The 17,759-nt window shown below is 35.4% G+C and overlaps 1 protein-coding gene across 1 annotated transcript in view; it reads right to left on the bottom strand.

Moving 5' to 3' along the window:
* The window catches only part of LOC145241654 (mammalian ependymin-related protein 1-like), a 70,789-nt gene that overhangs the window by 23,310 nt on the left and 29,720 nt on the right, over positions 1 to 17,759 (bottom strand). The window contains exons 3-4 of the mRNA XM_080104788.1: positions 13,724 to 13,825; positions 901 to 985 (exon numbers count right to left, since the gene is read on the bottom strand). Coding sequence (XP_079960914.1) covers positions 901 to 985; positions 13,724 to 13,825 — 187 coding nt within the window. The remainder of the gene's footprint in view (positions 1 to 900; positions 986 to 13,723; positions 13,826 to 17,759) is intronic.

Below are 17,759 nucleotides of genomic sequence, written 5' to 3'. Positions count from 1 at the left end.
TCAGAGTGGTGGATTCTAGACACATATCATATATATATATATCATATATATATATATATATATATATCATATATATATATATTATATATATATATATATATCATATATATATATATATATTAAATTGTAATTCAATGATTTTCAAAAAACTCTCATTGAAATGAAATGAAGTTGTTGAGTTTCATATGAAAGAATTTTTATTATTCTAAGCAAGACAAAGAATGCTTTAGAAAATTAATCTCCTTAACCTATAAGGTTTCGATGTCTACCATCTCATCAGAGGAGAGAAAATATTAGCAAATACTTATAAAGGTATGCACCCTATTTGCTAAAGTCAGTGAGACATGGAAAGTAAAAGTCAAAATAATAAATTTATCAGAAGTCCTGTAGCAGGAGGGTTTGCAGAAAAAGGATATGAATGTTTTTTTAGATCCAGCTTGCTTGGCAAAATCCATGTTATACGTTCTTTACATCCGTTTGGTAATAAGGTCCAAGTTATATATTGGGTAATCCGCATAGCTGTGTAGATATCCGAATCGGGCAATTGCTTGTATAAATTTGTTTGTGGGTCCAGCGATAATAATTCAAAGTCTGGTGGAATCCTTTTCATTAGAAGTCTATATTATTTTTTGTATATATGAGGGTATATCCAGGTATAAACGGATAACTTTAATTTAATTTATTTGCTCTATCTTGCATATCGAGCAATTCTTGTTTAGATGGGATAACTTATAGAATATTACTGCCAGTAACATTTTGTAAACCTACAATCTCACGTTTCCATCACAACTGATTGTTAAATAAAAACTATTCTGAAGTATATATATATATATATATATATATATATATATATATATATATATATATATATATATATATATAATCCAATGAACGGCTTACCTGGTATACAATGAGGACGTAATATCTCTGTATTAGCTTTCTTTAGACACAGTCCACTATTCTTCATGAGTGTATAAGTCATGCCCTGAAAAAAGAATTATGGTATCATTTTTAAATTGGCCAAATTATTATCTAAGTTAATAATACATATTATGTCTGCTTAAATAGGTATATGTATAAATTGTGTCGCATTGTGTATAACACTAATTAGTTACTGGATATCTATTCAAACGAATGCAGCCGCCAGCAACAACCGACTTAAATATTAGAATTGCTTTTAATATAAACAGACCTTGATTCAGTAGCCACAATGTAGTATAGCTAACAACTCTAAAAAGGAATGTAGGACTGAAAGCCTCAGCATTATACAAAGTGTTTCGAAATTTAAAAAAATAATAACTTTCAAATTCACAGATCATTCTGAAAATTTAATTTTCGATTTTTCAGTTATCATTCAGTTATTAAGCATACGTAAAGAAACGCCCCCTCCCCCATGAATTCTTATGTTCACAAGCTTTCTAAGAATGGATACACAATATGAAAATAAGACGCACGGAAAAGAAAACAAACACAAAAAAATTTCAAAGCTGATAGACTATGCAAGTCGAGAGATGAGCAGGTTTTCTAGCATATGATAAAGCATGAAGCCACTTAATATAAGGAGCTAGCAAGAACGAAAGATGATTATCACAAAGGCAGGAGATGTCTATTAATCGTAAGTTTGGAAAGACCATGGTTAAAAGTAGAAAGAAAACAGTCAGCTAGGAGAGAGTTCAACAATCTTGAAAAGAAGCTACTAGAATAGGAAGAAGTTTTACAATGAGGTATAAAAACAGCGAGTTGATTTGAAACCTTTAGACCAACGAGTAAAACGAGCCAGAACAAAAGAAGCAAGGAATAGATCAAACAATTCTGAAAAATGCATGTCATAGTAGTATTAATAGAACAGACTGAAACTAGAAATATCACGTCGGTAAGAGAGAAGTTGCAAAGAAAAAAGAGTGCGCCAATTAAATTGCAGATACGTTTCTGCCCCACAAATGGGCATAGATTCTCCAGCCCAAATATGACAACAATAGTCCATACATGGTCTGATAGTACATTTGTAGAAATAGAGAAAAGCCTCCTGTGTGAGAAAGTGTTTAGAACGATAAAGAACACCCACGCTACGAAAGAGCAATGGATTTAATATAGTACCCCAAGAAAGATTTGATGAGAACGAATAAACAAGAAATTTCAGAGTCAATTTTTCCCACGAAAAGAACCATCCATTAGAATCTAAAGAATAAATGTTACACGCCGAAGATTAAAGAATACAATCTGAGACTTAACAGGATTAAAAGAAACAAACCATTTCATACCCTAATCTAAAACTGAACCGAAGTCAACTTCTAGATTAACTGCATATTTCAACTGATATGAGGATTGTTGGTTGGTTGTTTTTATTTTATGGCATATCAACCCTTTCCAGGTTATTTAATGCCGAATCCAAAGAGTTTGAAGAAAACTTTTTTAATAGAATATATTTGTTGTTTTCAAGTCGGTTTCTATTTAACCCATAGTTGGGACCCTAACAGGTACTACCACTCCGGATCAGAGTGGATTTGGGAGCAATGGCAGTTAAAAGGGGTGCTCCACACTCCCCAAAGCCCGCAAGCTGGGGCCTCACCACTGGATATAGTTTAAGGTCATATCAAGAGCCACTTATCTGAGGAAGATGGGCAGGAGCAACACCAAAATAGAAACTTGTAGTATTGGCATAGATGTCAATCTTTTAAGAATATTCTCTGGAATATGATTGACATAGAGACGAAACAGAGTTGGCCTCATGATAGATCCATGAGAAATACCGACATTTATAGGAAAAGAAAATGAAGAGATACAATTCAGAGTTACTCGCGACCATCGATTAGAAAGAAAAGACCTAATGATGTCAAGAACTACACTATCAATATCCTGAAGTTTATGTAGAAGAAGCCAATGCCACACTTTGTCGAACGCCTTCTAAAGGCCAAGTGCAATGCTATTACTCTCTACTAAATTAGCCATGAACCGACAAATCCGATCAATGATAACAGTTAAAAAATCAGTAATTGAACGAAACCACGAAAATCATACTGAACAGCACTAAAATGATCCAGATTTTCAAGAACATCAACAAGCTTGCTGTTGACCAACCTACCAAAACCTTTGCTGCTAATCACAGGAAAGAAAAAAAAAGGACGATGTTTAGTTAGGTCGGACCGATCACCAACATTTTAAAGAAGGTATAGCAAAGATAATCTAAGACAGATAAAAGGGCACTCATGAGATTCAAGACTGGGTATACGTGAAATGGGGGGAAATTCTTGTGAAGAGTCTAAGAGTCTAAACAGACAATAGGCAAATAACCACCCACATATAAATCGTTGCTAATAATATAAGAATCTAGATTATGCTCACAAAGCAAGGATATAAGATTTGCACAAGAGAAAAGACTGGAAATCTGAATAGTTCGCCATTAGACTTAAAATGTTATTCTATAGGAAATACTAAAGTAATTGTTGTGGGGATTAATAAAAGGCATGATGATGAAAATGGAGAAAAAGGTACAACCAAGCTTGAAAGGGACCCTGCCACCAACATTTAATCCACTGGACTCCAAACAGGCTGTATAAAAAACCTTCCAGCCCTTTTATTTATCGTACATTTGTTTGTTTTTCACAATTATTTGATTTGTTAACTCTAATACACTTATGTCGAACATTATTAAATTCAAGCAATTACAGCACATACGTCGTAATTCATTATGCAATAAATAGAAACGAGAATATGACATCAATTAGTATGGTAGGATCACACTACTACTACTACTACTAATAATAATAATAATAATAATAATAATAATAATAATAATAATAATGATAATAATAATAATGAATTTAAAATAATTCATAAATAAATCTACGTAATAAGATCAATTAAACATATATATAACTTAACAAATCAATCCGACAATGGCTTTTTAGCTGTCGGGTTAAGGTTATGGGAACCGAGTTCCCTATACAAACGAACACACGAACACACGAACACCAACTTGTGGTTTTAAGGTAATCACAATTATGCGATTTCCTATTTAATCATCTACTTAACACAGGCGGACACCCTTCGCCCGCTACAAGATATCGTTTTGTTTCGTAATATGAGCTAACTTTACTAAGACGAAACGAAATGAACGACAAGTTTATCTTTTTTAATAAAAAAATGATCGCTTGAATGAATGCGGCAGCTTTACATTTCTCCTCTCTCTCTCTCTCTCTCTCTCTCTCTCTCTCTCACTATATATATATATATATATATATATATATATATATATATATGACTACTTCATTTAACAACATAAATTAATATACGAAAATACAATTTTATGCGTAAATTTTCAGCATTTACTTCAACAGTGCTCAATACATAGGTAGAGCTAGTTAGTAAGTTATAAAAATGTATATGGCAATTAAGCTACACAGAATATTCAGTGTCATAAGCCTGACGAATTCTCACGAGAATAAAATGCGTAATATTTTGTAAAATTTGTAAAATTTTTCTTGCGAATGTTTGAATCTCCGTTTGATCCTTCTTGGCAGTGCCCTTACCTGAGATCCTTCTCGAAAATCCGCAAACCACTGTACAAGGAAAACTAATAAAACGTATCGAAGTTGACTTAAAGTGTGTTGACATTCTAAAGATATCAGAGGATAAGAGACATGATTGAAGGAAACTGATTTCCCGGTCATGTGTCTTGTCGTTCACGCTCAGGCAAACAAAGAGAGAGGTTATGGTACAGGAGAGATTTCGAAATTCGAGATTTCCCAAAGGAAAAATGATCAGCATGGCATAACACTACAAATACAATTTAAGTTACATTCATTGGAGGTAACGGCGCATGAATAACACCGACATTACGTTTGCGCTCGATAAACACTAGAAGATGACAATATTAAACATTGTTAATAATGCAATTTAACTTTTGAAATTTTATGCGAGAAGTGTGTTGTGTATCAATGTATGCGTTACTGCATAAACATACAAATTGAATCACTGGAACGCCATCTATGCGATGGTGTCAAATATGCTTAGCATGAATTTATACTTCACTCTATAATAAAGACAATGTGTATTTATTACTACATAAATAAATATGAATACTGAAGAAACTTGGAAGTGTTAAAATTAGCGAGGATGTGTATGGTGGGGGGGGGCGTAAAAGAAATACAGACGACGCTGGACCATTTTTCTGTTACTCCAAACCGGATGCCCGGGTTTGACATGCTATCTAGACTCTCTCAAGTTTCGTCAAATCTCGCGGAAGGAGAAGTCAGCGGTTGTTTTTGGGTTTTCAGACAGAAGACACGTGCGTTAAATTCGTGTCCAGCTTGTTATCATTACAAGAAAAGATTGGTTGTAAACATCGACGCCATTTCATTGCAAGCTTTAAACTTATTTTCGACCCCGCCCCCATCTTTATTCGTCGCTAAAATAATTCCGACAATATGTCCTATAAAACATAAGTTAGCGAGTGATTTTTTTCTCTATAGCCTAGTCGACATAATTTCACCAAAAAGCAAATAGCAAGTCAGACAATCCTTGAAATGAAATCTGAAAGAAATACTCCACTCGGCAGGTGTTTGTTATTCTCCGGGTCATAAAAAATTCAGAATATATATATATATATATATATATATATATATATATATATATATATATATATATATATATATATATAGTGTATTGGACGAGGTATGGAATAAGGAGCCTGGAAGTCGGGTAGCTCCAAGGGGACATTTTACAATTGACACCGGTTGTAAACAAACATACACAACCTAAGTTAATTTATTTATTGCGGATTATTATCCTCATCTTCCTTAGTTGTTGTTTCACTATTCCTCTGGCCTTCGTCAGGTGGTAACGGCGATGGGATAGGAACTCCGAATCTCCAAACTGAATTCTCAGCAATTACTACCATCCATAGTTGTTGTTTTGGACAAGTAAGCCTTTGGCCGGCTTTGCGTAGGATTGAAACCGCTATCTTCAGACAATTCTTACTTGAAACTGTAGAGATTCAATGTTTCTATCCACTGCGCCACGGGCCCCAAAGCGCGATCAAGGTTAAATATTTTGGTCTTATAAATCCACGTCTATTCATTATCTGATTTTCCATGGTCGGGTCCGTACCGAATTATATATATATATATATATATATATATATATATATATTATTCAATTGGAATTCATTATTGAGATGAGTATTATTTATTAATTTATTTATTGCGGACTATTATCCTTATCTTTGCTTAGTTATTTCACGACATTTCGGCCAACTATTCCTCTGGCCTTCGTCAGGTGGTCACCATGACGGGATAGGAACTCCGAATCTCCTAACTGCATTCTCAGCAATTACTGCCATCCATAGTCGTTGTCGTCTCACCACGTTTTGGCCAAGTAAGCCTCTGACCAAGTAAGTTACCACTTGACGAAGACCAGAGGATTAGTTGGCCGAAACGTCGTTCAACAACAACTAAGAAAGATGAGGATAATAGTCCGCAATAAATACATAAATAATACTCATCTGAATAATCAATTCCAATCAAATAATAAACAACCCAAGTTGTTTGTTTTATTAGTTGATTTTATATATGAAAGAAAGATTTAAAGGAAAGTATCGGGGATATATTTTATGCAGAGTGGGTTTTTTTCGGGGGCAGGGCCTTTCCCTTTTTGTCGCGTGCAAGTGACTCTATAAGTCACTCCGTCTGTCGGTCGGTCGGTCGGTCTGTCCGTAACACTTTTGTGCTTTGCCTTTTTGGTTAAGATCAAAGGTCTGTTGTTAATAGATGCTGTTCTAAGCTTTTTCGCATGGTGATTTGGATCACGCGCCTCAAGTTGGTCCGCGAAGGGACATCTGTTCCGGATCGGGATCTGATCGTTTACTTTAAACATTTGCTTAAAGTAAAGATCAGATGCGATTGGAGGAGGTTGCCTAGAATGGAATTTGACAAGAGGTGGGTGCACAGCACTAGTCTGTGCATCCGTCGAGGAGCCAAGTTTCAATACGTGTTCCCTCCTTAAGCATAGCACGGGCGGTGCTGGGTCCTTCGGAACCCATCCCGCTTAGGTTCTAGCTAAGTCGTTTTAAGAAGACTCTTGACCGGTGGTACAAATGAGATCCTGTTCCTGATTTTATTTTTTGGTACTAGAGAACCTCTGAGTCTGCCCATCCCCTTTGTGCCACAGCCTTGTTTTTTCAACATCTCCGGTCACTCCCCTACTCAGAGGTCACCTTCCAACCGCCTCCACCCGTTGTTTTGTTTTCTCACACTTCCATTAAGGTATTTTCCCCAATCCCCATTAGGGATCGCCCTGCTTGTTTTCGGTTCCCCGGAAAACATTGGGGGGGGGGTCTAGTCACCTAGATTAGTATAGGGGGGCCTCACTAACAACCCAGTAGGATTTATTTTTTGTTTTTGATATGAACACTTTTGATTAGTTTCCCCCACTCCACGAACAATCTTTCTCTTAATTCAAAAACTTTTTATTTTCTAATGAAATTGAATTTTATTTTTTCAAACATGCACACACACACACATACACACACACACAGAGACACACACACACACACACAAAATAAAAAAATGCATACACAAACACACAGACAACTGTTTATAAATTGTAAATGTGGTTTTGATTCTTAAACGCTGGGGGTATATTAGTTAGAGTGAATGAGGTATTTTGGTAAATGTTGCCAGTCAAAAGTAAGACTCCAAAGTCTACATTTATTACTTTTAATTACTTTAGTCACAAAGACCCTGAACCCTTCCCCTCCCCAACTTCTTGTAGGGCCTTGTGCCTAATTTTGTTGTTTAAAAATCTTTTGTTTTTTACTTAATTGTATTTTCAAAATTTTTAAAAGCAATAAAATATATAAACAAGATCAAAGTGTAGTATCTGTTCCGGCAGATACTGCACTTAAGATAATTTGTACCAGTCAATGGAGGGGAAACCCTCTATACTGGGACAATTATTATTTTTGGTAACCAGAGTGCCCCCTTTTTGCCTACTTTTAGGGGAGCTGGTTTTTACCTCACATTAAAAACGGCCTTGTGCCTAATTTGCTCAGTGGGGGAGCAAATAAATACCATCTGTTCCGGCAGATGCTGCAAGCAAAGAACATATGTTGGGGCGACCCCACATATAAGACCTTGGTCAATTTAGGGGCAACCCTTCATACCAATTGTCACTATCCAGCTCCCCTACTCCCCGGGAAGTTGGTCCCCATTTCCCCTTCACTCCTCACATTAAAAATCGGACTTGTGCCTAATTTGCTCGGTGGGGTAGCAAATAAATACCCTTTTCTTGGTCTTTTGGTCAAGATCAAAGTGTAGTATCTGTTCTTACTACATGCTGTACTTATTGTGATAAGTGGGGAATCGTTTTTCTGTATTAAATTGATGTAAAATGATCACCCACTTTACAACCAGTCAGTCTCAAAGCCATTCAAGTCATTCTCCAGATCATTCAAATTGTTTTCGAAGGATTCCAGTTATTTTTTTAAGCATTCAAGTCATTCTTAAGGTCATTCAATTCATCCTTAAGTTCATTAAAGTCATTCTAAGTCATTTACTTTTTATTTATTTAAGTCATTTCAGCCCATTTTAGTTTATCTTTAAGAATTTAATGTCAATCCTACATTCACGCATTCATTCATTACACGAGAGCACGCTACTAATGACTATAGGCCTTGTTTTAATAAAACTTTTCAAAACGAACGTAATTTCTCGTTTTAAAATTAGTTTATTCTCTACGATTATTCAATTTCGTTGATCTTTTCTTTCAAGTATTTAAGAAAAACCTATTAAATATTTATTTTTTTAATGTAGGTTGCGCTTTTTTCTTAGTTCGCAATTCGGTTAATTTTAACAAGGTTTGCTCACACACACACACACACACACACACACACACACATATATATATATTAATCGATCAAGTTTAAATATATCCATAGTATGAACTGAAACCAATATTTTTTTCAAAAGTGCTCAATACAATGTAAAGCTTTATAAATAAAATTTAGATAAACATAAATAGCCTGCATTAATTAATGCTTATGTACTAGCGGTATATCATTAAGATTCGGATGCTTTAACAAATACGTAAGTTATTGTCGTAGCACTCCGCATTGAATGATATACGCTTATTTATTTTTACACACACGCACACGCACACACACACACATATATATATATATATATATATATATATATATATATATATATATATATATATATATATATAACTACTTCATTTACTCACATAAATTAATATACGAAAGTATAAATTTACGCGTAAACTTTAAGTATTTACTTCAACAGTGCTCAATACGTAAGTAGAACTAGTTAGTAAGTTATGAAATATATATGGCGATTAAACTACACTGAGTATTCCGCGTTTTATCCACTCTAGGATTCTTCAGGCTTATGCGTTTCATCCACTCTAGGATTCTTTAGACTTACGTTTGAGGAATCCTAGAGTGGATGAAATGCGGAATATTCAGTATGGCTTAATCGCCATATATATTTTATAACACACACACACACACACACACACACACACACACACACACACACACACATATATATATATATATATATATATATATATATATATATTCGTGTGGAGTACATAACATGGTGGGAGACAATTGATATATAATATACAACGATGAATTCGAAAGCGCCCTGTAACAGTTGCAAGTGATCCAGCCGTCTGGCCTTAAAGCAGTGCTCATACTCGCCTTTTAATTTTACTAAACTGAAAAACAATCCATTGTCATTTGTTTCCATTGACAAAGACCGACCAAAGATGGCCGCCAGAAGAATGATCTTCGTGAAACACGCAAGTAGTAAAAGCAGATAGCAACTCTTATCTTGACAGACTCGATGATTCTTCATTGCTGTGTCATTTAATCATACTTAGAACAGCGATCAGAAGATGATACATTATAAAGATAATTTTAAAACACGCAGCGGAAGGAAGATTTATCAACAAGTTTTGTCTTCTTAATACGTGATGAATGTCTATTCGTTGGACGAACATGTCTATCGCTGACAGTACATAGTTTTGCGTGTCAGCAATATTCGTGCTAATGTTCTAGCTGCATACTTGTACAACGTTACAACGACTTCCATCGACACTATAAGGAAAACCATTATAAAACAAGTGCGAGGGACTCGGATTACTGCTGAAGTCATTTACCTCCCCAAGAAGTGAGACACAAGGTCTGACGAGGATTGAAAATAAAGCGTATTAGAGGAAGTGCACACTTGACAACAAAAGATGCCTGAGCAGTCCGTTAGCATTTCCCAGTAGGGCCGCTTCAGAAGAGTAGAAATAAATTAACCTTGTCTAAAACAAAACAAAACAAAGCTTTACTTGGTAGACCTACTAAAACTATGCATAACCATATCCAAGTGCGATAGATGAAGAGTTACCCAGCTTCAAAATGACCTAAACCCTGTCAAACTGATTGTCGAGGACGCATTCCTAACTGGTATGAACCGAATGCTTTGACTTTCAAAGTTTCCTTATTCTATATCCTAATAAAACTTTAGGGTTTATCACTCCCACTCGGGTAACTACAAAATTATTACCACGCCTCATTTACGCGTTGTGACTCGCTGCAGGTTTAACGGTGATTGGCGTCTCATGGCGTTTCTCTAACGGCCTCCCTTCCAATTCCAAAAACAGCGGAGCTGTCTGCTCCAAGCAGCTGCAGATCTGCACGACACAGGTTCAAAATCGAAACCTAGTGATTGATACTATCCTTTCTTCCCTAGTGGCCTTTTCCCCACAGAAGTTGAGACCCTGTCTTTGCTATACCGTAATTTACATGGCAAGAGCGCGTCTGATTTTCAATTTAGGGTTCCCTTCTAACAAGCTTTCACCAACAGCACTCGTCTTGTAACAACCACTATCAACAATTTCCTCCACTCTCTATCTGTGCCTTAATCTAAACGCAAATTCCATGAACAAAGCTTCTTTCCTAGAACTGCTTTCTGGCTGACTATGATATACACACATTCTTGTTCTGTCGTTCCTTTAAATAATCAAATCCCACCACTAATGAACCGGTGACCATTGTACACTCATTAACCCATTAATCCTTATTCTCGAGTGACTTTCCCACTTTGATAAGTGGTGACACTCCCTTGTAAAAAAGCATAAATGGCATAGCAAGTATCATATTCTTCACGCCACTCATACGATCGTTTATGTGAATACCCTTGCAAGGACTTCCGGGTTTCTCACTTTCAGAAATCTAACTTTCAAGGTATTTCACCTCCTCTTTATACATAATTAGCAGAGTTACTCAGCATTGCTTGGCTCAAAAGTGTAACATAACTTCTATCCCTCTTTCTTTCCACTTACCTAGCTTTCTCTTTCTCCTCTCCATCCAATTGTTTTCTTCACCCAGACTATTCCTCTCTCTCTCTCTGGAAATACACACACAACTCGAATCGGTATAAAGGAAATAACTATGAAAAATATCAGTTACTTCCTGTTAAGTGATAACATTAAGAGATGTATGCACGGACTGATAACATTAAATCATATAAATGGTCATTTGACCCCCAAATAATGAATCTCTTTTTTATTTATATATTCGGTGTGAGGCTGATTAAAAAGTATTAACTTTATGGGTGTATTGTATTTTTCAAGTTTCAGCTAGACACACAAATAGACATTTGTTCTTTACATAATAGATGATGATCAGTTTATTGTCGTTTCATAACATTTCTACCTTGCCATCTCCTTCACGTATATAACACTAAACAGTTGCCCATCTGCACCGTATGCAGCACAAGTCAGAGACAAATATCGCACCCTTTATGCCTCCCACGGGATCATCCTTTGAGATTTGTCAAATACAAAATCCGTCAGTATATCAAAGTATGACTGTGTGTTGCCAACGTGTTATATTTGCACATTTCGACATTTCTCAATCGCCATGGGACTTTTAATATGCTTGATTGACACGTGAAGTCACATAGGCTCATCTGTAAATTCATAATAACCTCGTGACATGTCAAGGCAAGATGACCGGTAATCACTTTAGCCGCAGATTTTACATTAGATTTTCCTTCTTCTAGATCAGTTGCTATAGATAAAAGCACATACACATGATTACATATGTATGTTTGGATACACCCTGAAAATGCGCTTTCACGATGAGCAGTTTTTAGGGATGCAACGGTTTCACAATCTTATTCCATCTCAGTATTGTTGAAGTTTAATAGCAGGAAACACTTCGAGGCAACAGCAAGTAATGTTAGGACAGGCGGAAAGAATATGGATTACTTACGAGTTTTCCTTGTCCTATTGTAACGTTGTACGGAAACCACCATGTTAGCTATGTTACACGATATTATTTTCCCTACTAAACCTACTATTCATAACTGTTCGATTGATTCACATTTTTTCCTAAGGATTAAGAAAAAGTGATTTCACTGCACTTCCAAAATTATAGAACCTGGTATTCCCAAATTGTTTCCGGTTTGATAACTGACTAGTAGGAGTCGTGTAAGACTTACCGACGTGGTCCTTTTTACTTGCACTTATTCACTTCTACACCGTCTAATTATTGGTAGAAATTGCATGGAACACTTCCATATATAGTTTAGCGTCTAGTCTTAAAAACGCATGTGTCTTTCATTTTACTTCAGTCGAAGTTCTCAGAAATCAAGGGGTCCCTTCCCGAGGCTAACACTTGACCTCTATATAAGATACATAGATATTCAGATGTTCCATTAAAGTTCTTCTTCTAAACACTGAGTTAGTAAAAAAAGATAACATAATTTTCCTCTCCCCAAATTGGCCATTTAACTACGTTACATTATATCTTTCTTGTGGTTTCTTGTTTTTACTGGATTCCAAGATAAAAATCCATTTAGTCATGTCAAGTATTCAACTTCGTACTATTACTTGAGGTAACATCACTTGGAGAAGATCCATAATTCCTTGTAAAAGCAAATCTGGGCTAACTTTTTTTTTACACAGGAATCACCTCTTATCAAGGCCCGGAGGCCACTTGAGGATAAGGGTTAATGGCTATACATTAGTCAATGTGATTATAGCATAGTAAACATAAGTAGTGGGAATTTTGTAAGTTGGATTACTTAGGTGGGCGGTTCATCAAGAACTTGTTTACATTGGTCTTGAAGACAATCAAATTGTAGTCAGCTGGAAAGCAGGCAATCGGAAGATAGTTTGATAGGCGTGCAGTTCTAAGAAAGAAGCTTTGTTTGTGGAATCTACATTTAGGTCTATGCACAGACAAGGAGTGTGGAGAGGTATTGATAGTGGTTTGGGCCAGACGAGTGTTTTTCGTGAAAGTTTGGCGAGGGGGACCATAGATTGAAGCTCAGTCGAGCACTTGCCATGAAAATAACGATAAAGCAGGGACATACTCGCAACGTCTCTTCTGTGGGAAAGAGCTTGCAGGGAAGAGAAAAGGGCATCCCCCACTAAGCTACGAAGTCTATTTTGAACTCTGTCAAGGCAGGATAAGCTGCTTCTAGCAGCTCCTGTCAAGATGTGGCAACAGTACTCCATAGGAATCTCATTCTGTAGGAATCTTATTTGAGTCACGAATACTATGTGGTTTTAATATTTAGTTGTAGGACAAAGTATCCTCATGCCAGGTTGTCCTTACAAACCCATATACAGAGAGACCTTAGACACTTGAGGATAAAGTGTAGTAAGCAGTTAACTGCGTTAGAATTTGTGTACGTACCGTTCTGTAATCGTTGATAATTCTGATTGGACCGCCGGTTGGCGTGGAGAGTTCATTACAAACCCGTTTCCCAATGTGGTCGAAGTGCAACTTTGTTTCTGTCTAGAGTACAAAAATAAATAAATAAATATATAAATAATGAATAGCAGATTAATAAGTGGGGTGGGGAGATAGTTTATATAAAAAAGAGAGCTCAAATCTTTTACTTATAAATATATACTTTTAAATGAAGTATTTCCTGAATTTGAATTGTTGAGAAAATTGTTCAAATTTTTTTTATTTATCTTTTAATAGTGCTAGAACAGGACGAACTGTACGAAAGTGTTGAAATGTTTCTGAATACGCAAAATTCAACGAATTTTGACGTCACTTGCGCAGTTTTTCAATATATCTTCCTGATTTATGATTGTCGGATCCAAACAATCTTCCTTTAATATCAAAGAGTCTCTTTACATCCAGTCAAGCTCGGGATTTAATTTAAATTTTAACATTCTTTTTACGAACAGACATAAAAATAACATGTAAAACGTCATTATCGATCCCGTACCAAAGCAACATTATAATAAGGAGGGGGAGGTTGAACTAGCTTCCTCCGAAGAACGAAGTTTTTTTGCAAATCTCAAATTCACGAGTCTTCCCAGTTGCTTGTATATCACCATCTTATGTGATGACGATGTCATGTTTTTGCAGCTCTTCTAGAAAGGTATCGAGACCTACTACATACAGCGCCTGGTATTCCAAAATAGTCACCCATCTTGTACTTACCAGGCCTAATGTTCCTTAACTTCGTTGATTTAACTAGAACCAGTGTGTTATTAACCAGGGGTAAATTTACTCATAGGTGTAAAAAATTATATAGTCAAATAAATAATTAAAGTACCTTATAATTTAAAAATAATTATTTCTTTTTTAGATTGTGTTATGCTTAACAAACGTCATACAAATCAACTTCATAATTTTCTATTTAGAAAAGGTTTGATTTTTCTTTATTTTTGTGATGCAAATATATAATACTAATTTATAAAAATCCTAAACAATAAAAGGTTCTTTTTGACCTTCTTGTTTTTCTGTCACTTTATGATGGCTATGATTTTTTTATATGGGAGTAGGGGGGGGGGATAAATTGAGAAATAAATAAAACCGAGCGGGCAATAATGGGGAAAAAGTTTAGAATGGCTGATATATATGTATATGCTGTGTGTAAAACCGTTTGCAAAAAAAAAAAAAAAATTAACATTTTGTAAACCTTTAGATTTTTAATAGATTGTATATTGAAATGCTGCATGGATCTTTGCTGGCTCTGAGCCCAATTCAAGTGCTTCGACCAGTTTACAGTTTAAAAAACATTTAACAGAGAATCAAAATAACTGCATTTCCGGAATATGCAGACAAATAAAATTTAATGAGTTGATGCAGATTGTAGGAAGGTTAACTTTGCTTCCATTCTAAACTACCAGATTAATGAGCGTTACCCGGCAACATAAAAAATAGAAAAGGTGTAACATACCTCTCTTAATACGTATTTCTATATTTCTTTTTGTCCGCTTTCCTGTTGTTCCACATATTCCTTTCCTATCCCTTTTCTACTGTTGTACTCCTTTTCCTCATCTGTCTTGTCTTAATGTAATGAAAATAATAACATGGAAGTTGGTTTAGTGGCTTCATAACTCTCGCTAACATTATTTTGTCCTTTCGTTTCTACATCCCACGAACGATGTATTTGACAGACGGAGAAGACTTGCCCCTTTCGCAGTCGAAATCCATCTAATTGTTTGCTAGGTTTTGGTCTTAAAGTAGTAAGTTTTAGTTCCTTACATCAAGTAGCTTCATGCTTTGTCTGAAGCTAGTTACATACAAAGATTTCACTTTATCCTTTACGTAATAAATGACGTTAGAAATAATTGAAAGACCAACCCCCTTACGAAACCCGACCCAGTTGACTTTCAAAGAATATTTTTCTCTTTAATTTTAGATATTATTCATCTTCGGCTCCGCTGATCAAGAATGCTAATTTTGTGGATGTTTGTTTTTTAGTTTTTGATTTTTAGTTTGGCATACATACACTCACACATATACAATTGCCCTAAATATAACAAATAAATACCTGTATCATAAAATACATTATGAGGAAAAACGGAGAACTAAGCTTCATAAAAACAATCTATATTGAACCCAACTCCAAGTTTTCAACAATGAATACAAGTGGGGTCTGTTGATTAAATGCTAGTTTGAGTAAATGATGATCGCTCTTTTTGGAAGCATTGTTTAATTTTGAATTTGAAATATTAACAAGTTAATCTGTTAGAAATCATTCAATGCAAATAACTTTTTATTTTAATCTTAATTTTTTGACGATATACACCTTCATCAGGAAGTAAGGTATCATTGCATATATTTAAAGTCATTTTATTGCTGTATTGTTAATATTTCAAATTCAAATCCCAGGAATGCTTTATAAAAGCGCCCACCATTTCCTTTGCTAGCGCAGCCACACACATCATGTTCCTAACTACAGACTTTCTTTCTGCTGAAAAACATCTCGCAGATTTAACGAAAGCAAATTGGAAATTAAAAAGAATTTGCTAAAATAATAAACAACTGATATATCTGGCAATGGCATCTATCGCCATTGAAAAATTTAAGAGGAAAATAGAAAAATATATGTATTTGCATTATGCGGCTCCAAACGACTTTGTCTTTTTAAATATATTTCAAATTTAAAATGTTGAAAGTCGTTTGATGACAATGAATCATAAGAGAAGCTGAGTTCGTGATTATTGGGATGATGTTGGGTTTTACGGCATGTCAACCGTCATTGGGTCAATTTATGCCAAAATTCTAAAGAGGTCTTGCATACATTAGTTTGTAGGTTAATTCGTTTTGTATGTATACGGCACAATCACGTTGACACACCGGTTCTCCCAAGATCACCGAAGTTAAGCAAGCAGTACCAGATGAGTGACAATTTGGGAACGCTAGGTACTGTATAAGATCTCCGCTTATCTCGGCATTGTTTCCAGTTGTTCTGAACTTATATATATATATATATATATATATATATATATATATATATATATATATATACTATAATAATTATTAAATACCTACAGAAACTAGTATTTCATCCTTTCGGGAATCATCAGTGCAGGGTGTCACGATTACCGCCAGTCGAGAGACTCGAATCCCGGCAACAGAAGTCATGCCTGGCTTCATTAGCATGGACCCGAACCACTAGGCTTCCGTCAATCGCGAGAGAGACACAGTTGAATTTAAACATTTGTATTCTTATTAAATGCTTTTAACGTCAGTCAGAGTGATCTTATCATTATATGACGATCTATATATATATATATATATATATATATATATATATATATATATATATATATATATATATATATATATATATAACTGCAACTTGAATTGAATCAGTGTCGACTTAAGACAGGCGCGGTTGGAGATTGTGCAAGTCTTGCCACAATAATTCCACGCGCAAGCACCCTTCAGTGAGTATCCATAGTCTGACAAGTCTGAATGTACAGATATAGCATGTGAACAACAGTTTATACTCAAATCATAGATGGAGCCCCGTACGTTTCTACCGTTTCTGGTCACAATAACCCTGGGATTTCCACAATTAACGATCTATTTTACACGCTTCAACATTCCTAAATTAGAGTGTTGTGTAATAAAATGTCTTGTCGCCATTCATATAAACTAATAATAGTGCGGAAGCGATATCTCAATTTGTTGGATGAGTTTATGTGGTGTGTAAGGTCCGATTACCGAAAAAAAAAAAGAAGAAAATTGGCGGCCGCGTCTGATTATAGGCTGGCAAGTCTCGCGAAATAACGTGGAATCTCTTTACTCATACGTAAATGAGATGGGGTTAGCTTGGATAAAAGGTCCGTTTTTATTAGAGAAGGGTGTGAATTTCAGAGTCGTGAGTTTGGACTGCAGCATGTGTACATAGAGTACTGAGGCCTTAAGATTTTAACCTTAAAAATCAAAGCCCCACATCGTAAGTGAATAACGT

This window comes from Euprymna scolopes, chromosome 20 (genome assembly GCF_053919585.1).
Source record: "Euprymna scolopes isolate OS-2025 chromosome 20, ASM5391958v1, whole genome shotgun sequence".
Lineage (NCBI taxonomy): Eukaryota > Metazoa > Mollusca > Cephalopoda > Sepiida > Sepiolidae > Euprymna > Euprymna scolopes.
This window is presented reverse-complemented; position numbering and strand designations above follow the sequence as displayed.